Source organism: Chinchilla lanigera, unplaced genomic scaffold (genome assembly GCF_000276665.1).
Source record: "Chinchilla lanigera isolate Chin_1 unplaced genomic scaffold, ChiLan1.0 scaffold00054, whole genome shotgun sequence".
Classification (NCBI taxonomy): Eukaryota; Metazoa; Chordata; class Mammalia; order Rodentia; family Chinchillidae; genus Chinchilla; species Chinchilla lanigera.
In genome coordinates, this window is record NW_004955455.1 from 11,053,314 (window position 1) to 11,077,447 (window position 24,134).

General features: G+C 47.5%; 3 protein-coding genes across 4 annotated transcripts in view; 1 reads left to right on the forward strand and 2 right to left on the reverse strand.

The window, feature by feature from the left end:
* The window catches only part of Cabp1 (calcium binding protein 1), a 68,160-nt gene extending 52,551 nt beyond the window's left edge, over nucleotides 1–15,609 (reverse strand). For both annotated transcript variants that reach the window (XM_005396496.1, XM_005396494.1), the window contains exon 1: nucleotides 15,407–15,609. In XM_005396496.1, the coding sequence (XP_005396553.1) occupies nucleotides 15,407–15,514 (108 nt within the window). In that variant the 5' untranslated portion in view covers nucleotides 15,515–15,609. The remainder of the gene's footprint in view (nucleotides 1–15,406) is intronic.
* Nucleotides 15,610–15,817: 208 nt separating this feature from the next.
* Nucleotides 15,818–18,501, forward strand: Pop5 (POP5 homolog, ribonuclease P/MRP subunit). The gene is made up of 5 exons (XM_005396499.2): nucleotides 15,818–15,885; nucleotides 15,970–16,112; nucleotides 17,158–17,307; nucleotides 17,399–17,482; nucleotides 17,571–18,501. The coding sequence occupies exons 1-5, from the start codon at nucleotides 15,866–15,868 to the stop codon at nucleotides 17,681–17,683; spliced, it is 510 nt and encodes a 169-aa protein (XP_005396556.1). The 5' UTR covers nucleotides 15,818–15,865; the 3' UTR covers nucleotides 17,684–18,501.
* Nucleotides 18,502–20,804: 2,303 nt separating this feature from the next.
* Rnf10 (ring finger protein 10) overlaps nucleotides 20,805–24,134 on the reverse strand; it is a gene marked incomplete in the record, with an annotated part of 45,654 nt that continues 42,324 nt past the window's right edge. Inside the window, 3 exon segments of the mRNA XM_013520422.1 lie at nucleotides 20,805–21,107; nucleotides 21,722–21,880; nucleotides 21,977–22,034. Of these exon segments, the coding sequence (XP_013375876.1) occupies nucleotides 21,031–21,107; nucleotides 21,722–21,880; nucleotides 21,977–22,034 (294 nt within the window).

Genomic DNA, 24,134 nt, shown 5'->3' on the forward strand with positions numbered 1-24,134 from the left:
GGCTGGGGATTTAGCTCAGCAGCACAGCGCCCACCTGGCAAGTGCAAGGTCCTGAGTTCGATTCCTGGTACTGGAAAAAAACAAAAACAAAAAGCAAAACAGCAAGTAAATATATGAAAAAATGTTCAATATTACTGGTTGTTGGTGAGATGCAAATTAAAGCAATGCTGAGATTCCATCTCACTCCAGAAAAAGTGGCTATTATCAACAAATCAAACAATAACAAATGCTGGGGGGGCGGAAGGAACCCTTCTCCACTGTTGGTGGGAATATAGACTGTGGTGCAACCACTGTGGAGATCGGAGTGGAGATTCCTCAGAAAACTAAAACTAGAGATTGCATTTGACCCAGCTATTCCCCTTCTTGGTATCTTCCCAAAAGAATTAAAACCACCATGCCACAGCGATATATGCACACTCATGTTTATAGCAGCACAGTTTGTAATAGTGAAATCTTGGAAACAGGCCAAATGTCCATCAACTGATGAATGGATAAAGAAGATGTGGTTTTTTTCTTTTTAATACAATGAAGTACTACTGTGCCATAACGAAGGGCAAGCTTGAGACATTTCTAGCAAAATGGATGCACCTTGAGACCATACCCTTAAGTGAAATAAACGGGATACGCGTTTAAATACTGCATTATTTTTCTGGTGTGAGAAACCCAAAGTGTAAATAAGGATCAAAATACATAATAGATACTAAGAAATGGGAAGAAAATGTTCAAATGAGAGGGGGAACAAGGAAGAGGGAGAGGAAAAGGAAGGGCGGGACAAGGAAAAAACAATAAAAGGAAAAACCGGAAACTTTTGTAAATAAGGAGGAGGAGAGGGGTTGAAGGGAAGGGAGGGGAATGCGGAAAAAAACAAGAAGCATGATATTTCATTTACAGGTAAAATTCCCTATGATAAACATTATCATCTCTATCTAAAATGCACCAATAAAAAAGAAAAAAACGAACGCAAAACCACCAAAGGCCACCCGGCAGTGGACAGTGGACAGTGGCAATAGTAGATGCTTGTTAACTGACTGACTGGTTAACGGCTGGGAGGACTCAATCGTCCTGCCTCCTTCAAGGTCACAGGTGCTGAACCGTGGGTCAGCACTTAAACTACTTCAGCCAGACTGATGATCGGCTTCTCTGCCCGGGCGAGAGTCGAAGTTTCTGGAAGTTCTGTGCTGCAAGGATTAACACACAGCCCAGGATACCCAGGAAGCAGCCCCCAAGCTCAGTGAGAGACTCAAGGAGTTATTTTTGCAAAGCAAGCCAGGCCTGCAGGCGGCCCTGGCAGAGCGCAGAGCTGGAAGATGGGCGAGCCAGGAGCAGAGAGAGAACAGACAGCTACCGCAGAACCTACGCCCGTCCCCATGACGTCAGCCCCACGCACGGTGACGTAATAGAGGTGGGCCTGGGGGGCTGCCATCCTGCACCCCCTTGGGAACTTTTATAAGCTGCAGGAAAATATGCATAACATAAAATGTTATTCTTGGGAATATTTAACTACTCCTTTCCCGGGATGCATGACACTGGGGACTGAGTTCTCTCAGAGCAGGGAGCTGGGAACACTAGCCAAGAACACTGGTGACCAAATGGTGGGCGAGGTTTTTACTCCAGTCAAGGAAAGTCGTGCAGCTGGAGGGAGGGTCAGCGTTCGGAGGCAGCGCTAGGGGCCAAGGGTCAGGAAAGAGTTGACATCCTCCCGCTCCAAAAATACTGGGGGCGGGGAGGAGGGGCCAGAGGAGCAGGTGTTTCGGGGCTTGAGTTGGAAGCGAGAGCTGCAGGGGGCAGAGACCAAGCCAGCAGCCGGAAGGCGCCTAATGAAGCGCGCAGGAGAAGAGAGGTGTTTGCCACTGCAGGGGGGTTGGGGTTTATGTCATGGGCAGCCTGACAGAGCCATCAAGGCCCCAAAATAACTCCCGCTTCTCAGGGAGTTACTGGAACTAATCAAGGTAGGAATAATCCGAAAATCCCTGCGAGAGGCTGCCGGAAAGGCCTCGCGTCTCCAAACAGGGGAGGAAAATAAACAAAGACCTGGTTCGTGGTTGCCAGGGGCTGCTGTCCTGGAAAACGGAGCCGACACAAAAGAGAGGTCCTGGGGCCTCGGGAGCGGGGCTACAGGTGCTGACCGCTATTATGTGCCCACTTCGTGGCTAAGCAGGGACTCTGAAGTCAGCCCACTGGATTCGAATCCTTTTTCTATCGCTCGCCAACTGTGGGTCCCTGGTCAAATCATGTTCCCACAGTGAGCCTCAGGGTCCTTTCTAGAAAATGGGGATCCAAGGGGCTGGGGATTTAGCTCAGCGGCACAGTGCCTGCCTGGCAAGCGCAAGGTCGTGAGTTCAATTCCCGGTACCGGAAAAAAACCAAAAAAAACAAAACAAGACAGAAAATGGGGATCCAAAGCTGCCCCAGAGGGTGGCTGAACATAAGGGATCAGTGTACGCAAATCTTGAGCACTCAGCTGGGCAGCGAGCAGGGCAGCGGCAGGGCAACAGGACCCAGCTCCTCACCATGCCCTCTCCAGGCCTGCATGGGGCCGCAGATCCAGAACAGATATAGCAACCCGCCTATGGATAGCACTGTTTGCTACTGTGCACCAGGCACTGTGCTAGGTTCTGGTGGTTATAGCAGTGAACAAAACACACAAAGCCACCATCTTCATGGGGCTCTTCTTCTTGTTTGTTTTGAGACAGGGTCTTGCTATGTAGTTCAGGCTGGCCTTCAGCTCACTACAGAGCCCACGCTAGTCTCAAACTTGTGACAATCCTCCTGCCTCAGCCTCCCGGGTGTTAGGATTACAGGCACGCACCACCATGCCTGGCATGGAACTCTTATTACCTGGGGCAAATGGAAAAAGCAAGTAAACAACGAATGACCAGGATAATTTTAGAATGGGATAAGTGCTATGTGCATAAAAATAAATCTTTATAAAGTATCTATGTGAGCCAGGTATTACTAACAAATATTAAAGAATTTAATCCTTACTACAACCCCAGGAGAGGTTGTAGTACCTCTGGGACACGGAGAGGTTGTAGTACCTCTGGGACTCAGAGAGGTTAAGCAACGTGTCAAATGCCACACAGCTAGTGAGGGGCAGAGCTGAGCATCATGCTCAGGCCATCTGGCTGGCGGGGAGAGCATTAAGTAGGGCAATTTGTCCAGAGACCTTTAAAGAGGTGACATTTGAGCTGAAACACAATGCGAAGACACTGCGAAGTCCAGGAGGCAGAAGGTTCCAGACGGAGAGAACATTGAGTGCAAAGGCCCGAGGCAAGTAGGGGCTTGACAGGCTGAAAGAAGAGCAGGAGGTTCGTTTTCACTGAAGCAGAGGACAGAAGAGATCGGAAGGGTGAGCTGCGCAGTCACACTGGGTGAGGAGCTTCCTCTGTCCTCTCCAGAGTTCCGGACCTTCCCTGCTGGTCGGAAGGACGCTCAGCAAGCAGGGCCTACCACGGTTCTGACAGGCGCAGGCTCAGGCAAAGCAGACTGCCAGGAAAGGGCCCCAGCTGAGCCACCCACCTGCTGTTTGGCCTCCCCAGCAGACCCCCCAGGTGGCCACCTCTGTGCCTGCTGGGGCCAAGGAAGGGGCCCCCTCATCCTTTAGTCCTCACCCTCAATCTGCATCCTCCCTGGCCACAGAGCCTCAGCAGAGGCTGGACCCCCTCGCTCCTGTCTTCAGGCTCCCAGACCCCAGTCCAGTCCCAGCCCAGCGAGGGGATGTTGGGTCTCAGCCTGGTCTCAGGGTTTCTGGAAAGGGCTCTACCTTCCAGGTCATATAGACCAGAGTTAGATTCCAGACTCTACCCGTGTGACCTTAGGAATGTGGTGTCACCTAAGTCTGAAAACTGGAGACAATAATGACACATATCTCATAGGGTAACCGTGAAAATTAAATGTATCGTGCCTGAGAAGGAGCTATCTGAGGGCAGGGACTGTTGTACACCTTTATCTGAGAGATGGTACAGAAAATGCAATGACCTACGTGTTTCAGAGTTGTGAATTTGAATGGATATGCACTATAGCTCAGATTTTTAAAAAGTGAGAAGAACCTGACCCATGGTTAACACCACATAAATGTTAGCTAGTATTATTGTATGAAATGTTCCATAGATATTCACTGAGTAGGTTCTGGTACCCTTTTGTTCTTAACATCATTTATTTGATTCCTTGTGTTCTTGGTGCCTGGGTGCCCAAAGGACCTCAAACTCAACATGCCCCTGATTGAGTGCTCTCTTCATCTCAGTCTTTCTCCTCCCCCAGGCTTCCCTAGCTACCCAGTGGCTTGATTCAGAAATGCAGCTCACCCTGCCTGCCGTCTCTCCAACCCTGCACAGCTAAGTTACTACTTAATACCAGATCTCCTAGAGAGGACTATGACAAATATGGCCCCCAACAATTCCTGCACAGGGGGACATGCCGAACTCTCAGCAAGACGTGGAGTTTAACCATATGCGGAAGAATGAAAGTGGACCCCTACCTCACTCCTCACATAAAAATTAACTCAAAATGGATCAACCTGAATGTGAAGGCTAACAGTATAGCACAATTAAAAGAAAACAGGGAAATCTTCATGACCTCTATGGATGCTTAGATCTGACATCAAAATCATGAGCAAAAAAACCAAGAGCAACAAGACAAAAAAATTAAGACTGGGCTCTAGCTCAGAGATAAAGTATCAGCCTAGCATGGACAAAGCCCTGGTCTTAATTCCCAGTATCCCAAAGGAAAGAAAGAAGGAAGAAAGTCAACTGAACTACATGAAAAGTGAAAATAAAGGACATTACCAAAAAAGTGATAGGCTAAGCTACCTGGAAGGCTGAAGCAGGAGGATTGCTTGAGCCCAGGAGTTTTGAGTCAGTCTGCACAACATAGCAATACCTTGTGTCAAACAAACAAAAAAGAAAGCGGAAAGATAACCTATACAATAGGAAGAGATATTTGCACATCATATACTGGTTAGCATTTATTTTTTTCTCTTATTTATCTTTTATTAGTGCATGTTGCCGATACATGATGTTTACGTTTCTTATGTGGAGCTGGTACATAACACATCTTAATTTCTTTTTTCATTCATTTTCCCTCTCCTCACGTCTCCCTCTCCCCTCTCCTGATTAGCATTTAGTATTCAAAATAGAAAAAGATTCTTCATTTGGTATTAAACCTAGAAGCAAAAGACCTAGAAGCAAAATAGAAAGAATTCTTACAATTCAACAACAAAAAGACAGGGCCGGGGATATAGCTCAGTGGCACAAGCACCTGCTTGGCAAGCACAAGGTCCTGAGTTCAATTCCTGGTAGCAAAACAACAACAACAACAAAAAGACAACCCAACTTAAAAATAGGCAAAGTAACCAAACAGGTATTTCCCCAAAGAAGATGTACAGATGACCAAAAAGCAAATGAAAGGACATTCTTCAACAGTGTTGGTCATAAAGTAATTGCAAATCAAAACCACAATGAGATACATCTCACATCCACTAGGATGTCCTAAGCTCATAAAAAGGGACGAGGTGGGTAACAAATGTTGGCAAGGATTAGAAAAATGGGAATGTTTGTTGTCTTAGCCGGTTAGGGCTGCCATAACAAAGTGCCACAGACTGGGTGACTTACAAACCATACAAGTATTTTTTCTCACACTTCTGAAGGTTGGAAGTCCAAGGTCAGAATTTCAGCATGGCCCGGTTCTGGTGAGGGTCATCTTCCAGGTTGCAGACCCACCTTCTCTTATACCTTCACATGGCAGAGAGAGAAAGAGCAACAGAACTCTTGGGGATCCCTTTAATACGGGCACTAATCCTATTACTGAGGGTCCCACCCTTGTGACCTATTCACCTCCCAAAGTCCCCACCTCCTGATTCTGTTACATGACAGGCTAAGATTTCAACATATGGCCAGGTGTGGTGCCGTGCACCTGCAATCCCAGCACTCAGAAGGCTGAGGCAGAAGTATAGTTGCGAGTCTGAGGCCAGCCCGAGCCTCATAGTGAGTTCAAGGCCAACCTAAACTACATACCAAGATCCTGTCTCAAGAAAAAAAATCTTCCACCATAAGAATTTTGGGAAGACACAAACATTCAGTCCATTGCACGCGTACATTATCAGTGGGAGTGTAAAATGGTGCAGGCGCTGTGGAAAATAGTTTGGCAGTTCCTCAAGAAGTTAAACATAGAATTACCATATGACACAGTAATTCCATTCCTAAAGGATGTGAAAACAGGGACTCAAACAGAAATTTGTTCACCAATGTTCATAGCAGCACTATTCACAATAGCAAAATGTGAGAACAACTCAAATGTCCAGCCAAGCCTGAATTGATAAACAAATTATGGTGCATATATATACAAAATGGAATATTATTCAGTCATAAAAAATGAAGGACATGCTGATACATCCTATCACCTGCATGAATTTTGACAATATTATGCTAGGTAAAAGAAGCCAGACACAAATGCCACATATCATGGGATTCTTTTTATAGGAACTGTCCAGAATAGGTAAATCCATAGGGACAGAAAGCAGATTAGTGGTTACGAGGGCCGAGGGAAGAGAGAATAAGGGGTGATTGCCTACTGGAATGGAGTGATTAAAAAAAAAGTTTTGAAACTAGCAAGAAATAGTGGTTGCACAATATGGAATTCATTTAATGTAACGCAACAGGACATGACATATGCACAGAATAGTCATCATAATAAAAAAGGTAGTGCTGGCCCGGCGTGGTGGTGCACGCCTGTAATCCCAGCACTTGGGAGGCTGAGGCAGGAGGATTGTTGTGAGTTCAAGACCAGCCTGGGCTACAAAGTGAGCTCAAGGCCAGCCTGAACTGCATAGGGAGACCGTCTCAAAAAGACAAAAAAAAAAAGAGGTAGTGCTTATTTCTGTCCCTTTAAATCAAAACAGTCTTGGGACTAGCACTGACCATTTACAACAGAAGTGATTCTGGAGGGCCGGGGATGTAGCTCAGTGGCACAGTGCCTGCCTGGCAAGTGCAAAGCTGTGAGTTCGATTCCTGATACAAAAAGAAAAAAAAGGAGGGAGGATGAAATGGAGGAGGAGGAGGGGAAGGGGGGAGGGGAAGGGAGGGGAGGGGGAAGGGGAGGAAGAAGAAATGATTCTCGGACTTCTGAGGCCAGGCCTTCAGAGATGGCTCCTTCTGCTTCTCAGAAACCAGTTGCCACAAGAACAGCCCCACGGGGGTAAGTGAGGTCTCCCTGCCAACTGCCCTAAAGAAGCACAGCCTGCAGCAAGCACGGCGTGTCAGGCCATGCGGGCAAGGCCGCTCTGGACCTTGCAGCCCGCGCAGTGCTCACCTCTGATAGCACAATGTAGATCTGCCCTCTCACCCTGCAGGAACATGGGAAATAACAGGCTGATGCTTTAAGTCACAAAGTTGTGGGGTGACTTATTATGCAACAATATGTAACCAAGTCTACCTCTGAAAATGAGCCACTTACTCCCCTGCATCCCCACCACTCCCATCAGATCGCTCCTCTCCCTCCAAGGAGCAGCTTCCTGTCTCCACCCAGCTCCGGAGCTCCATCTTCCCCTGTAGCCAGAGGGGACCTTCTAGCCCCCATCTCATCTCTCAGTCCTCCAGATAGTGAGCAGGCTCTTCAGTGTGGGCAGCAAGGCCCTAAATGACCTGTCCCTGCCACCTCCATGTCCCTAGCACCTCCATACCACCGGCTCCAGGAAGCCCTCCCTGAGCCTGCAGGCTAAGTAGCTTCTACCTCTGGACACTCACCCCATTCTGACCCCCTCCCGCACTGCCTCTGGGCTGCTCCTGCCTTTTTTGATAATCTGCCTCTCTCACCGAGGCACAGATTCTCTGCCATTTCAGTGCAGGGAAGGTCTTTGTGTTCTCAGAGCCCAGCGAGCAGATAGCCCGGGAAACCCAGGGAAGGGAGGAGGGGCTGCGGTGGTGTGGGCTGGGCCCACCTCACGCACATGTCTCTCACAGACTGCTCTGTGAGTGCAACAGGGTCGTGGGTTCCCTGCTGCCCTCCTCCCAAAAGGCCCTGGCCACTTAGAGACCTGGTGCGGACAGAGGTCAGAGAAACTGCTAGGGGCTGGGGTGATGAATGTCAAAGCAGGGAAGTGGCAGCTTCCTCCATGTGCCCAACACCTCATACCCAGCCCTTAGACCAGCGATGGCGAACGCTTTAGAGCTTTCAATGACAAACAGCAGGCTTCCGCACGTGCGCCATCACTGCCTTAGACTGTGACAACCGAATGACTGGTCCGCCTCCCCAGTACTGTCATGCAGTGGTCACTCGCACGGGCTATGCAGGAAGGCAGACCAGCTTTCAGAGCGTGACTCTGCTAGCTTCCAGCCACGGGACCCTAGAAGTGTGACTTTACCTCTCTGATCCTTTCTGCCATCATCTGGAAAACAAATCCTGATAAGGACCACCCCTCACAGGTGGTCCTGTGGAATGAAAAAGAGGTGTGCAGAAAACACTTAGCAGAGTTGCTGGCACAGGGAAGGCTTCCTGGAATGGTAGCAAGGTCTCTTCCTGATGCCCTGTGAGCTACACTCATCTAGGCCTAGTGCTCTGCCCCGCACATGGTGCAGCACCTGGTCAGCCAGTGCCTTAGGAGTACAGGAACAAGGACACTGCTGAGAAAAAGAATGGCAATCTCAGTCCTTACAACCACTAGAGGAGCTTTGTGCCCACTTGATACGTAAGGAAACTGAGGTCCAAGGGCATGCATGACACAGCCAGGGTAGATGCTAGATGCAAACCAAGGAGTCTGAGTCTTTAGACCTTTACCCACCGCCCTACACTGCCTCTCCAAGCCCACGGCCCATCGCCCCTGTCAGTCTGGCTTCTAATCCACTAGATGACCTCAGCCATACAAACCTCTCTCTGGGCCATCGTCACCTGTCCTGCCAGAAGCCAGGACTGAAGGGCATTTCCTCCTGTCTAACAGTCCAGGCCCTGGCCAGTGACCTGCTGCCTGACCAACCCAGCTGGGGCAACACTTTCTACAGGTTGGATCTTCACAGGAGGGTGACTAGCAAGGATGCCACACTACCCTCCAACACTGGAGGAGGGGTCTAGCCTCTGCCTATTCCCAGCCCCCCTAAAAGGCCCTGAGGGAGGCTGAGGCGGCCACCCCCAGATGTCTATTCCTGTCCCTGGCCTAGCTCCGCGCTGGGGAAGCAACAGCTATTTTGAGGCCCTTCTCCCTCCAAGTGCGAGCGGTGGGAAGGTGCTGGGAACATCCCGAACCCAGAGGCCGGCTGTCACACCCTTGCCCTGGATCTTGGCCACCCAGGCCTCTGTGGCTCTGCCTCAGTTTCCAGCTAAGGTGATGTGATCAGTCTGGATAACACAGGGAACTGATTCCAGCAGACTTCTGCTAAAGTCAGGAGTACAAGATGCCCAGGCCTGGCCTGGGGGAGAGAGGACTAGCACAAGTAGAGCTGAGCCCGCCTGCTGAAAGAAGGAGCTGCTTGGAGCTTACAATCGGGAGAGACATTATCAGGACAATGGTTTAAAAATACCTGACATTTCTTGAATGCTCACAGTGAGACAGGCTCTGCTCTAAGCACTTGACACAGAGGTGAGTAATGCAATCCTCGGGGAAGGAAGCTGAGGTTCAGAGAAGGGAAGCGACATGCCCAAGGGCACACAGCTGGTAAGCTGCTGACTCAGGACTTGAACCCAAGTGAGCTGGCTCCGGAGTCCATGTTTAGAATCACTTCATGCCCTTGAGACCTCCAGGCCTGAGGGCTGTGCGTGTGTGTGTGTGTGTGTGCGTGTGTGTGTGGGGGGGTGATAATGTGAATTAGAATGAGCCGGTGTCCTGAGGGTCAGTCACAGTCTAGCCAGACTACCTCAGTGGTCACCTGCAAAACAGGGATAACGACACTTCCCACTTCCAGAGCTGAGGTAAGCATCAGTAATAATATACTTTGGGACCTGGAGCTCTGTAAATTCCTCTTGTGAGACTAACATACATATATATATCTGTTCATCTGTCCAGGCAGTTCTAGCAAAACCCCACAAGCTGGGGTGCTGAAACATTCATTGTTCACAGCTGTGAACGCTGGAATGTACAGAACAGAGGTGCTGGCAGGTTCAGTGTGGGATGAGGGCCCACTTCCTGGCTCATCCAGTTGTCCTCTTGCTTCTGTCCTCCCATGGCAGGAAAGGGTGAGAGCACTCCCTGGGGCATCTTTTTGAAGGGCGCTAAACCCTTTCCTCATAGCTCCATTCCTCAGTCACTCTCAAAGTCCCAGCCTCCTGACACCATCATGTTGGGGGGTGGGATTTCAACATACAAATGTGAGCGATACATTCAGTACCTAACAATATGTTAAATTAAATGGTACAAAAGGGCACACAGTAAAAAGCAAACCCCTCTTCCTACTTCACATCTTTAATTTTTGTCCCCAGAGCTAATGCCATCAACAGCTTCTTGTGTCACCTTTTGGAAATTTTCCATGCAAATAAAAGCAGAGAAACTACAGGAGAGCGCTTATGAACATGGACTCCCTGGTCTAAATCCAGATCTAATTCCATCTTGTTCCTGTAAGACCTTCTAGCTATGTAAGGCTTGGGCAAGTCACTTACTTGTTCTTCCTGAGCTCCAGTTCCCCTACCTGTAAAATGAGATTAATAAAGTAACTTTCAGGTAACTGAGGATTAAATGAGTCAACCTGTGCAATGCTGTTTAGAATATTCTCTGGCACATAGCTGTCCAATAACGATCCATCCACAGGGGATCCATTCTGAAAGACTTTGAGGAGGCCTTTTGGCATCATAAGGCTGCAAGACATGTCCTTGTTCACCTGTCCTTTGGCACAAGTTCGGGAATCTCTGTGGGACAAATACCTGGTGGAGAAATTGCTGTGTCAAGCAGGAGTGCCCTTGGATTTAATTATATTTGGATGAGCCAGTCCTCCCAAAAGCCAGTGGGGGCAGGGAACAAGGTCCACAGAGGACTGTGGAGGAAAGGGGTGAAGGATTCTGTCTCTGAAGTTCAGAGGATGTGGTGGCTCCCCAGGCCCCTGGCCAAGCAGATGGAGGGTTTAATTTTATCTAGATTGTCCCCGTAAGAGTTCTTACAGGAAATTGGTTGATAGGATTAGAGGAACAGGAGCCTCTAATGAGCAGTGACTGTTTATAAAATGCTGAAACAGATATAATATTCCTTTGCAACAGATATAATATTCCAGACACTCAGAAGGGCCTGATTGGGTTCTTCTCCCTTAAAATCTTTCTGGGGCCTGACATGCCAGAACAGGGAGCAGAGAACAGGGTGGTGAGAGGACAGATTTTCACTATGACAGAGATTCGCCCACATCCCTGTGTGCTGGGGCCGTTCATTCCCCTTTCTGCGCCGCAGAGAATAACAGCACCTAAGCTCACCGGGTTGTTGCGAACACTGCATGAAGCCAAACTTTGAAAGTGCCTGGCGCAGTGTCTGGCACAAGGCAAGCGCGTAATAAAAATCCCGAAGATAGGGTGAAGAATAAGCCAGCTACCCTGGATCCAACCCCAGAAGGCCCAGGGAACCAGACACACCCTGCAGCCTCCTGCCCCCAGTCTAAGGGGAGTGCGGTCAGCAACTGCCCCAACCACTGCCTAGGGAACGCTCCAGATTTCCCCACCTGTAGCGCCGGTTGTTTCCGAGTAAGGGCTGAGGCCTTGCTGGAGCTACCAGTCAGGATTTGAACGAGATGCAAAGCGCAAAGTGAGGGTGGGACGTCTCAGACGGGCACAGGGGACGGACCCAAAGAAGTTTCCCAATCCCCAGCAACCTCACCGCCATTTATGATCTGGTTTAGGATCTACCCCAAGGAATCCCAGGGTTGTACGAAGAGCAGTAATAGCATCTGCCCCATCAAGCCAAGCGGTAGAAGAGTCGATGAAGGGCAGAGTTCCGGATCAGCCAGGCAGGATGAGATTCTACCCGGGCGAGTCGTGCCTGGGCGACTTCTCCTCCGAGCCTCAGCCCCCTTCCTCCCCTAGAGAGGGGATGGCGGCTCGGCGGCGCCCCTGGGCAACAAACCGAAGGGACAGACCCAGACTGCGGGCCCGCAGCCCTGGCTCGCGGGCGGGCACAGGCGGGACGCAGCGCGACGCCCCGCAGGGATCGGGCTCGGGGAGCCCGCCGCCCTCCACGCCCCCGCGGGCGGATTCCCCCGGGGCCTCCCGCGCCGCGCAGGGGGACCCGGGTGATTGCAAACAGCCGCCGGCCTCATTAGCAGACGTGTAATTAGCGGCTGGCGGAGCCCGAGCGCTAATTACCGCGCGGAGAGGGGGCCTCCCCGCCGCCCGCCTGCCCCACGCCCGCGCCTGCACCCTCGCAGGCCCGGACCTGCTGCAGGACCCGGAGGCCGGACCAGCGTCCTCTCCCACGCTGTGCCTCGGCGGGAGGAGCAAAGCATCCACTCACAGCCGCCTTCAAAATGCGCTCGCTGCGCCCGGCGCGGCGCCCGCACAATCCCGTTTCAACTGCTATCCTAGTAATTCCTAATAGGAGCTGTTATCCTATTGCGCGGGTGGGGACTCTGCGACCTAGAGACGGGAATTAACCTCCCGGGCAACACCCTGCTAGCGAGTGACTGGCTGGACGGTGGTGGCCTCGAACCTCAGGAGACCGGGAAACCGGGCACTGCGGGACATCAGCCGCGTGGACGCAGCAAGGGCTCGAGGTGGCTTGGGGGTCTCCTTACTGGATCCGTGACGGGTCTGGGCCCCAGTTGCATCTACAGAATGGTTATGGAGTAGGGATTTAGGGAATGAAGGCTGGAAGGGTTAGGTGCATTATTTTTAGAGAGGCGGTTGCCCGGAGGTTGCGTGGCGAGCTCTCCTCACTCTCTAGACCTTGGCGCCCCCTGCTGCCCGAGAAGGACGCTGGCGCCAGTGTTTGTGGATAATGAGGAGATTCTAGGGTGACAAGAAAGAACAGTAATTGTTCCCTCGGCAGGGCCACCGCGCCACCCCCTCCCTTTCTTCTCTTTGGAAGGTCAAAGAGAGTGGGCGGTGGGGAAATTGAGAATTCATTCCAGATCCTGCAAACAATCAGTTGTGAAAGGTGCCTCCCTTCCTGGGCCGCAAAGGGCAGCCATCTGACAGTTACAGATTCTCCTCATGGGTAGGCATAAAGACTTTACAAGAATGTGCATCAGAGTATGAGTGTAACAATAAAACCTACAAATAATGTAAAAGTCTGCATCAAGGCGATACTAACCCAACAGTAGCACATCCAAACAATCCAATACTGCACAGGTGACCACATCATAGCAGGATAACTGATGTGAAAATATGGTGGTTTGTTTGTGAAAATATGGTGGTTTATCATAGCAGGATAAGTGACGTGAAAATATGGTGGTTTGTTTGTTTTTTTGTTTTTGTTTTTTGAGACAGGGTCTCACTATGCACTTCAGGCTGGCCTTGAGCTCACTTTGTAGCCCAGACTGGTCTCAAACTCGCAACAATCCTCCTGCCTCAGCCTCCGGAGTGCTAGGATTACAGGCGTGCGCCTCCACGCCCAGCTGACATGAAAATATGGTCAAACAAGAATAAGTGTTACAATTATGTCGTGCAGGATAAACCAGACATTAAAGAAACCATTCTGTAAACTACTGATATAAAATTCAAGAATCTGGGGCTGGGGATTTAGCTCAGTGGTGAAGTGCCTGCCTGGCAAGCGCAAGGTCGTGAGTTCGGTTCCCGGTACCGGAGAAAAACAAAAAAAAAACAAAAAACAAAACAAAAATGAAATTTCAAGAATCAGCAAAACTAGTCAACTGTGATAGAAGTCAGAGTAGTGTCTGCTTCTAGTAAGGGTTTTGACCTCCTTCTGCAGTTCTGAAATGCTCTCTATCTCAGTCTGGGTGGTGGTTACACAAATCTACACATATGTAAAAATTCACCAAGTTTAAGATTATACACTATTTATATATGTTATATCCCAATAAAACAGTTTTAGAAAAATAAATTTAAAAAGAAGAAAAAGAGTACTAAATAGTATGATCCTCTAGCACTTTTTCTGTGCGTGAGTATGGTGGTGCGGATAGGACCTAGAGCCTTCACACTGAAGCCTTTGGACTTTCTTTTAATTTTGAGATCCGAAAAAAAATTTTTTTGAGATCCGGTCTTGCTAAGTCACTAAATTGTCCAAACTGGGCCTGAACTTGCAATCCTCCTGCCTCAGCCTGGGGATCACCATGTCTGGCTTGATCTTTTTTTTTTTTTTTTTTTTTAAATTAGAACATGTTTGCAGTACACAATGATTACATACATCGTGGGGAACTAGTACATGTGTGCAACACATCTTAACTTATTACATCTCTTTCCCCTCTCTTCCCGCCCTCTTGATCCTCTATTCTTGAAAAAGAAAACGGTAATTTAACATATGGCCACAGTTCTCAAACTGTTTTGTCTCACAACCCATTTAGACTTTGAAATTGAGGATTCCAAAAGCATTTTTGTTTGTGTGGATTATATCCATCAAAATTTACTACGGACTTAAAACAGAAATGGGGGGACCAAGAGATGGAGGAAGTGGGGGTGGGAGGGAAGAGGAAGTAAAAAGAATTAAGATGTGTTATGCATATGTACCAACGCGCCACGATTAATGTAAGCCCTACGTACTACAAATATGTATTACTACAAATATTTTAAAAATTAAAAAAATGTTTAAAACACAATGTACTGGGCTAGTGCTGTAGCTTAGTGGTACAGCACTTGCCTAATAGGTGCAAGGCCCTAGGTTCAATCCCCAGCACTGCAAAAACAAACAAACATACAATATACAACTACAAGTAGGCATGGTGGCACACATCTGCTTAGCAGAAGTCTGAGGCAGAAGGATGGCAAATTCAAGCCCAGCCTGGCAACTTAGTGAGATCCTGTCTCAAAATAAAAACTCAAAAGGGCTAGAGTTGTAGCTCAGTGGTAGAATGCTTCTCGCCTCAGTCTGCAGTATCCTCCCCGCCAAAAATAAAATCAATCCCCACAGTTCCACCAGAGTCACAGCAATGTCGTCATATATCACAGTCTCTGGAAAACTTTACTGTTCATTTTTAGAGAATTAAAATGGCAAATAATATCTTATTATTATGAAAGTGATTTTGAAGTCGGGAACTCCCTAAACAGAGTCTTGGAGATCTCAGTGATCCCTAGGCCATACTTTGAAAACCGCTGACTGGGGAAGAAATGAGGGAAGAAAACACACTATAGGACAGGTATTCTCTCTCGATGTTGGAATTATAATTTATTTTTATTTGCTCTTTGTGTTTTCTGTTTAAAAAAGATTGGCAAATACAACGACCACATATTGTTTGTGCGTATAATAAAAACGTGCCAATCACCCAGCTCCATAAGACTACTGAAACGCCCAAACCGTAACATCATATTTGGCTATAAGGTAGAAAAACCGAGCTCTAACCTGAGAAAAAGGGTGCGATTTCTCGTGTGCCAATCCTTGGGCTTCCGGAAAGTGCAGAGGTCTTGGCCTCAAAAATTCCGCTATCTTGGGGAGAGAATACAAGTACATACATAGCCCAAATGCAACAGTGGCTTGCCCGTATTGTAAACTCCAGCGTGGAGCAGAAACGCCCACCACCACCACAAGCCACTCAATTGCGGAGTCCAGCCCCCACACAACTAAATTAAAAAAAAAAAAAAAAAAAAAAAACTTAGAAGAACGCATGCGCCCTTACAAACGTAGGGAGGCGGGGCTTGAAGGCGATTGACGCAGGGCTCGGCCTTTCAACTTCATAGCTCCGCCCCCATACTCTGCCTTCCTCTCTGAGTGGCTGCAAGGCTGAGAAGGCGAACTTCCCATTGGCCTGGGACAGTTCAGACTTCCGGTGTGCACGTCCGGCCGGCTGGCACTGAGGAAGCCATGGTGCGGTTCAAGCACAGGTAAGTAGCTTTTTTTGCACCTCTACCCCAGCAGTTCCCCTCCAAGGACCCCGGCTTGCACTCACCTTCCTCTCGCCTCCTCAGGTACCTTCTGTGTGAATTGGTGTCAGATGACCCCCGCTGCCGCCTAACTCTGGACGACCGAGTGTTGGGCAACCTTGTACGGGACACGATAGCCCGAGTGCACGGGACTTTCGGCGCCGCCGCCTGCTCGATCGGCTTCGCAGGTGCGAGGGCACTGGGGAACGCGAGCGGATGGGGGGTTTGGAAGGAGAGCACTATAAGCGGGAGAAAGGGGCCGGGAGACTCCTGCAGCGGCCGAACCTGTGCATCTTTTGTAAAAATACTGGCGTTTTTAGGCCCCCCAGGACAGGAGCGAATGTCTAAGCTTGGGCAGAGTTAAAAGCAGGGGCCCGAAGGCAGTGGGACTTTGGACGAGAATCTTTACTATACCTGTTTCACGTCTGAATCGTGGGGATTGCTATCGAATTTAATGGAATAATTGCGAGAATTCGTGTATAGTTCCTAATAAGGTTTATTTGACCAGTTAAATTGACATCACATAAAAAACACATGTTGCGAAAATTACCCCTTAAAGTGCCTTTGAGCCGGGCGTGGTGGCACACGCCTGTAATCCCAGCACCCAGGAGACTGAGACAGGAGGAACGCTTGTGAACTGGAGACCAGCCTGGGCTCCACAGTGAGTGCAAGGCCACCCTGAACTACCTAGTGAGACCCTGTGTTTTTTAAAAAAAGCCTTTGAGAATGCATGATTGTGTATATGTAAATGCCGATGAACCCGAAGCAGAGACCAACCCCAACCCCTCCCCGACAATTTTAATTAGTACCTTCCTTTACCATAAGTTCAAACCTGAATCCTGAAGAATTACTTGAAGCAGGCATAACTCGCTTTTAACTTGCTTTTATCAGGTAAGACTCAGCTGGCTGCTAAGAACCTACAGGGCCCAACTGCAACAAAACCACCCGTTTTTCCCACTTTTTTTATCTGCGTGAAGATGACTATATAGTGACTATGAGAGTATTTTAAATCCTAAATTAACTCACCAGGCCTGAGTGCTCTGTAAGGCACCGGCCGCTCCACAATCATAACTTGTGCTAAGTTTTTTCTCTCTTCAGGAATCTGTTCTGATGCATCCTCTGAAATGCCACTTGCCTGGAGCAGTCTGTCACACAGGCTGTTTCCCTGAGATGTTAGTGAGATTGCTCTTGTGAATCGAAGGTTTTCCAAAATGTGTTTTTTGTTTTGCTTAGTTCGATACCTCAATGTCTATACTGGAATAGTGCTGCTTCGATGCCGGAAGGAGTTCTACCAGCTTGTGTGGTCAGCTCTTCCTTTCATCACATACTTGGAGAACAAGGGGCACCGCTATCCTTGTTTTTTCAACACACTGCACGTGGGAGGTAGGAGTAGCATGTAGATAGCTGGGAGGGCCTTCCTGCTAGCCCACTAAGAACAGATAGTTTGACCAGCACAAAAACTGCCCCATACCAGGTACAATTAGAACATGTCAGAAGTTCCTGATTCAGTACAACAGGAGACAGCTGTTGATCCTGTTGCAGAGCTGCACTGATGAAGGTAAGTGATGTCGGCCCAGTGCCCGCCAGAGACTGATCAACCGCGATCACTCCCGAACTTCTTTCATCTCTGCTCTGCCTTTCCCCAGGAGAGCGGGAAGCTATCCAGAAATCTGTCACCAGAAGCTGTTTACTAGACGAGGAGTCTGGTGAGGAGCTTTCGGACAGTGGTGGTGAGGAAGCCACAGAAACAATGGAGTAAACTCTGTTCGCCATGCAGCAGGCTGCAGTAGGCCGGGGCCACTTGGGGAACTGGACATTCTAGGGGGCAGGAGCAGCATGTTCCACAGTTCTCCAAACTGGAGGGCTCCCAACCAGGGGACCAGTGACCAGCTTGACATGGAAGAGTTAAACTGGTTTCCTTTGTCTAGCATCCCTTGGGTAAGTGGTTGTGTAGGCTGTGAAGGCTCTATAGACAACTTTTATATCTAAATGCTTGGATGAGAGTAGGCTGAATAAATGTACTTGGCTTCTGTAACCTTCAGCTAAGTTACAGAATGGTGCTATGCTCTGTAACCATATGTCCCCCCCACACCTCAAGTGCTCACAGGTTGGGCTTTTGGGGGGTGATTATGGGTGATACTCAGTGGATTAGTCCACTGGTGTGTTTATAGGTAGATGGAATATTAGGTGGTGACATGTGCTTAGAGAGGGGGTCACTGGGGTGTGCCCAAAAAGGGCAGTTACCCACCTCCTCCTCCGCTTCCTCATGGCCACGCCTCCTGCCTTGAAGCCAGCCTACTTCAGACTGAAACCTCTACAAACTGAGCCGAAATAAATCATGCCTCACAGTTGTGTCTCAGCAACAGGGCTTACAGAATTTATGCTTGACCAAGTCTTTCCCCATCTACAGCCCTGGCCTTGGTGAGAAGATTGGCTCCTTGTGTAATGAGTTTCAAATGTTCAGTGTTCCACCTGAGGCTTTGCACCTCCAATTCCCAATTTGGACTCTAAGCAAGACAAGTCATTTGTAGTAGAGATATAAGTGAGAAACAACAATTAAATTTTGTACATCATCTATTTTCAGTCTCAAGATTTTGCTTTTGGGGTTGGCACAGGCTGAGGATTTGAACACAGGACCCTTACACTGAGCTGTATCTCCCTTTATTTTGAAATAGGGTCTTGCTGAACTGCCCAGGCTGAGCTCAAACTTGTGATCCTTCTACTTCCCAGAGTGCTGGGATTGCAGATGTGTACCACCATGCCTGGACCAGTCTCAGCATATTAAGTCCCCAGTTTACAAACATTTGAGTTGTGGACTTTCACAGATGTACTGCTGTATTAAGACACACTTTTTGTCAGCTTACAAATGACTCTGATTTCTGAGTAATTCTCCCACTCAGAACAGAACTTGGTCCTAAGTTGGGGTCCTGACCATTTTTTTGTTTGTTTTTGTACCAGGAATCAAACTCAGGACCTTGCGCTTGCCAGGCAGGCGCTTGTGCCACTGAGCTATATCCCCTGCCCTACTGTACTGACCTGTGGGGCAGTGATGGCAACTTTTACACCTTTCATTGATTAAAAACAGTCCACTGTGGCACATGTGCCATAGATTTACCATGACTGCTACAGGGCTTTACACATATTAGATTCCTTTTTCGGGGGGAGACAGTCTCACTATGTAGTTCAGGCTAGCCTCAAACTTGCACTGATCCTCCTGCCTCAGCCTCCCAACTGCTGGAATTACGAGTGTGCACCACCATGCCCAGTACATACTAGATTCTTTACCAATACTTAACCACGTGACTTGGCAAGAAGTATAGGTTTTGGCCAGAAGTGGTGATGTGCCCTTGTAATCTCAGCTATCTCAGAGGCTGAGGTAGGAAAATTGCAAGTTTGAGGCTTGCCCGGGTAATTTAGCAAGATCTTGTATCAAAATAAAAGGAATTAGGAATGTAACTCAGTGTGAGGCCTGGGTTCAATCCCTAGTACCACCAAAAACAAAAAAAAATATTTTTTTTGGCATGGAAGAGTAGATGTGCCATCTCTAGGATCTGTTTTTATCTTTGTCTTTGAAACAGGATCTTGCTATGCCCGTTCAGGCCTTGAGCTCACTTTGTAGCCCAGGCTGGTCTCAAACTCGCAGTGATCCTCCTGCCTCAGCCCCCTGAGTGCTGGGATTACTGGCGTGCTCTACCGCACCCGGCTTGGATCTGTTTTTTTTCTGTTACGAAAGGATGTCACTCAAAATATTTTACTGTCTCTTAAAGATCTGTGATTTGGGCTTCACCATGCCCTTATGTCAGAACTGGAACACCTTCATTTATCCCAGAGCATTTCTGACCCAGAATTTCTCAAAAATGGAAAGTTGAAGCTCAGCTCTGCTTTAAGCCTGACACCAGAGAAAACAGTCCATAGGAGCACACTGCTTAAACTCATAGTAGCTGTTATTTTAACTTAAAAACTGACGTATCTAGCCGACCTGTAACGAACTTTAAAAAGCCAAGAAGTTCACGTTATTTTTGCATGTGATTTATTGCAACTGTGCTTTTACATTCTATTACACCTAGAGGTCACTTTATTAAGCAGCACAAGAATTCACATCACTCAAATTCAGCTGAAACCAAGGCATAAGAAAGCTGCTGCAGACAAAAAAGAGGCACATCTCCAGGTGTGCTAGAATCCTGTTTCTGTAACTCAGGCTACTATTACTTAGGCTTGATCTGAGTGAGGGGTGGCAGGCCTTAGTGACGGTGATAACTTTCCCTTACCAAAAGCCAGGTTCAAGAGGCAGAACTCTCCTTCACACATATGCTGGAGACTGAATCCAGGGCCCTCACAATGACCTACATCCCCAGTCTTTATTTTTGAGACATAACATCACTAAGTCACTAAATTTCCCAGGCTGTGCTCAAACTTGCAATCCTCCTGCCTAAGCCTCCCTGGGTGCTGGGGTTATAGGTGTGCATCACCACACCCACATCCCTGTTCCTTTAATAAGAGAACTGAATAGACAGGAAAATTTTTTTTTTTTTTGGTCTTTTGGTGACAGGGTTTCACTGTGTAGTTCAAGCTGGCCTTGAACTCACTTTGTAGCCCAGGCTGGCCTCAAATTCTCAGTGATCCCCCTGCCTCAGCTTCCCCAGTACTGGGATTACAGGCATGTGCCACCACGCCCGGTCAAGATTCAGCTGTGTTTAAAAGACAAACTGATGGGTGCACTGAGAGACCAGGCGGGTCTGGCACATGCTGCCACCGTACAGCAGTGCCACAACCACTAGTTTGGGCTGCTCCAGTGAATGCTAAAGGAGCTCCAACTTATTTTGGGTTGAGACAATTATTACACATAGGTCAAAAAGACTACACTGGCCACAAACTCAAAATCTTGGCAGAAAGAGATCTGAGTGTCAATACTTTATTTTGGTGTAAAGACGGGAAGCTGGAAAATACACTGTATTTAAAATTTGCTTGGTTCCCCCCTCACATTGTGGAAACCCCCTCCCCCCGCCCAAGCTAATCTGTTCAAACTCAAATACTTAAAAATTACAGCAGCAAAACAAAAGCATGGAAAAAAGAAAACCAAATGAAAAGGCAGCCGGGGCCGTAGTGTCACTTGGTATGGACGACTGAGGTGCTGAACAGGAGCTTCTGTTTCTGCTTTTTCCTTTTCTTTCCACCTTTCTCTTCTAAAAGGAAACAGAAAGAGAGCTCACTTAGCTTCCAGTGTCACCCCTTATCCCCTGGCCTTTTCATGAAGAGAGTCAGCACCGTCTGGAATTAGACTGCCTGGATTCAAATTCCAGTTGTAGCACACACTATGTATGTACTGTCTTTGGACTTTTACTGTCTTTTGTCTTTTACCTCCCTGGACTGTAGTTTTTTCTTGTCTGTAATTTGAGATTTACATCCATTTAATATGCCAATGCTAGGCAAACAAAGCACACCATAAACATGTCACTCTTGTCTAATTGTGTAGACTTTTTCATGAACCACCCTTTACAACTAAAGATTCTAATGTAGAGGTAGGACGAGCTCATCAATACTGGAAAAAAAGAGAGCTCCTCAGAATTTCACTTGCAGGCTTCAAGAATTAATCTGGGCTAGTAAGCAGGTCCTATATGACTAACACACCAAGTGGCACATTACCTGACACTCATGCATGTTGAAGACTGAGACCTAGAGACTCAGAGGGGAAAGAGCCTGACCAATCCAGGTGTCCACTGGATGCAGGTGGCAATGCCAGTACATGTGTGGTAAGTTTAAAAGCCCTATGCTGAGCACTCCAGTTCTCTGCCTTTACCAGAGAGGGGATCTGAAGTAGCTGGTGCATCCAGTTTCATGAAGGCTGCTTCAATAGCTTGGCTGAAGGAGTTCTGGAAACTGGGCACAGGAACACGATCAGAGTTATCACTCTCCCCATCACTGTCCACAGGGGCAGGAGGGACTAAGGTGTTCTCATCTAAAAAAAAAAAACCAGTGTTACAATTCTAGAAACAACTTACGAGTGCTTAATGAAAGGAGCCCAACTTACCCTTCACCAACAGGCCCTCCTCACCTTTCTTTGGAGCAGTTTTGGGCCACACATCTGCTTTTGCTTTCCCAACCCGCAGCATCTGCCAAAGTGGGAAGAAAGAGTGAATTTAAGAGTCTGTTCCAACTTTTTTTCTAGATGCCCACCTTGACACTTAAGTGGTTCGGCTATGGGCATGTTAATGGTTTGTGTCTAGGTATCTCCCAAGCCTCAGGCACTTTTAGATAGGGCCTGGTAGCTCAATCTAGTTTGTGACTGATTTGTAGTTCAATGCTGGAACTAAGGGTATGAGTGCTACACCTGCCCTAAGGTGAGTAGCCTGCATACAATATAGGAGACAGAAAGCATTTTCTTCTTTCTCTCTCTCTCTGTCTTTCTGTCTCTCTTTCTCTCATCGCTTTTGCTGTCTTCCCCCAACATGAACTGGTGCCCCTCTGCCTTACAGCCAGCCGATGATGGACTGAAACTTCTACAAACTGAGCTAAACAAACCTTTTCCTCTTTAACTTTGGGTGTCAGGTATTTTGTCCCAGCAATGAGCAAAAAGTAAGAGAAGGTACAAAGTCAACCGTCACTTTTGAAGATTTGCCAGGCACTTATCATATTCCTTCAGTCATGGCCTCCACAGTGGCATCTCTGTTCATGAACACTTTTGTTTGTGAACAATTTGCTTCACAAACAAATGTTTGGCAAAATTTTTGTTATTTTGTTTGCAAACTCCATAGCAATCTTCTCGAGGATCGTGGAACAAGTTCAGTTTGTAAATCAAGGTATCACTGTATACAGCAACTAATGGAAATGACAGTGCAACCCATAAGGTGGTAAAGCCTAAGCTGATCTGTTCCTGAGGAAATTGCCTAAGTAAGGAACATTGCATGTACAGAATGTGTAAGAGTTCTTACTCAGGCTCTCATGTTAGCAACACCAACATAAACGTTCCTGCCTTCTTATGACGCCTAAAAACATCAACCTGTTGAAATAAACCATGTGTAGTACCCTGCAATTTTAAAACCAACCATTTAAGTACTGACCTTCACTAACTACCCTTTATCCTGAAATAGTCCAATAGCATACATTACCCTTGCGCCTAGCCTTTGCTTTTCCAATAGCTCCTTACCCATTAATCATTCAGTCACAGACCAGTAAAATTTCTGTAAACCACAATAATTCTGCCCTTGAGGAACTATCTTCATCTCTTCTGCCAAGGCCAGCTTTTCAGTTATGAGTCTGATCAGCCAAATATGCCATGCAACTCAAGAGCAGGGTGCACTGTACCCCTGGAAATTATCAAAAAAGCTTCCCACAGGGTTCAGGTAGGACTGCTATGTCCTAAAGCATGGTTCCCGTAGTGAGGCATGCATGTTATTCAAGGTGAGTTGAGCTGGCAGATGTTGGTTTCACTGAATAACCTTTCCTTCTAATGTATCCCCTTACTACTGGGGAGTATAGATCCAAAGAGTATGACATCTGAATCATCTTTACAGTTCTCACCCCGAAATCCGGTACTAGCAAACAGGGGCTGCTACATGCTAGGCAAGGACATACCCAGCTCAGCCCCTCTCTCCCTTTTTAAAATTTTCAAACAGATTTCACTAAATTGTCCAGGCTGGCCTTAAGTTTGTGATCTTTCTGTCTGAGCCTCTCAAGTAGCTGGGATTACAGGTGTGCACCACCTGCTCTGAATCATCTGATTTTTAAGAGGTGATCATAGCATGTTACTTTTGCTTTATTCTTACCAAAATGTTTTAAGTGTTAAAGCTAAATCCACTCATGAGAAAAACAATCAGATCCAGAAAAGAACCAAACTATAGAACTTTCTATAAAATGACTGGCCTGTATGCTTCAAAAATACCCACTTGAGTAGGGAAGGGAAGAGACCAGAAGAACTGTTATAGACCAAAGAAACCAAACAGATTTGACAACTAAATACAGCGAGTAATCTGATTATACTCTGAATTAAAAAGAAAGGACACTGAGACAGATAAGGAGACAAAAATGTGTACTATGTTAGATATTGTAGCAGTTCAATTTCTTGGATGTGGCAATTGTGGTTTATAGGAATTTCTGCTTTGTTCTGTGGTTCTGGGAATTTGGACTTGGTGCCTCACACATGCTAGGCAAGAGCTCTATTTTTTTTTTTTTTAATTTTTTTTAATTTTTAAATTTTTTTTTTTGTTTTGTTT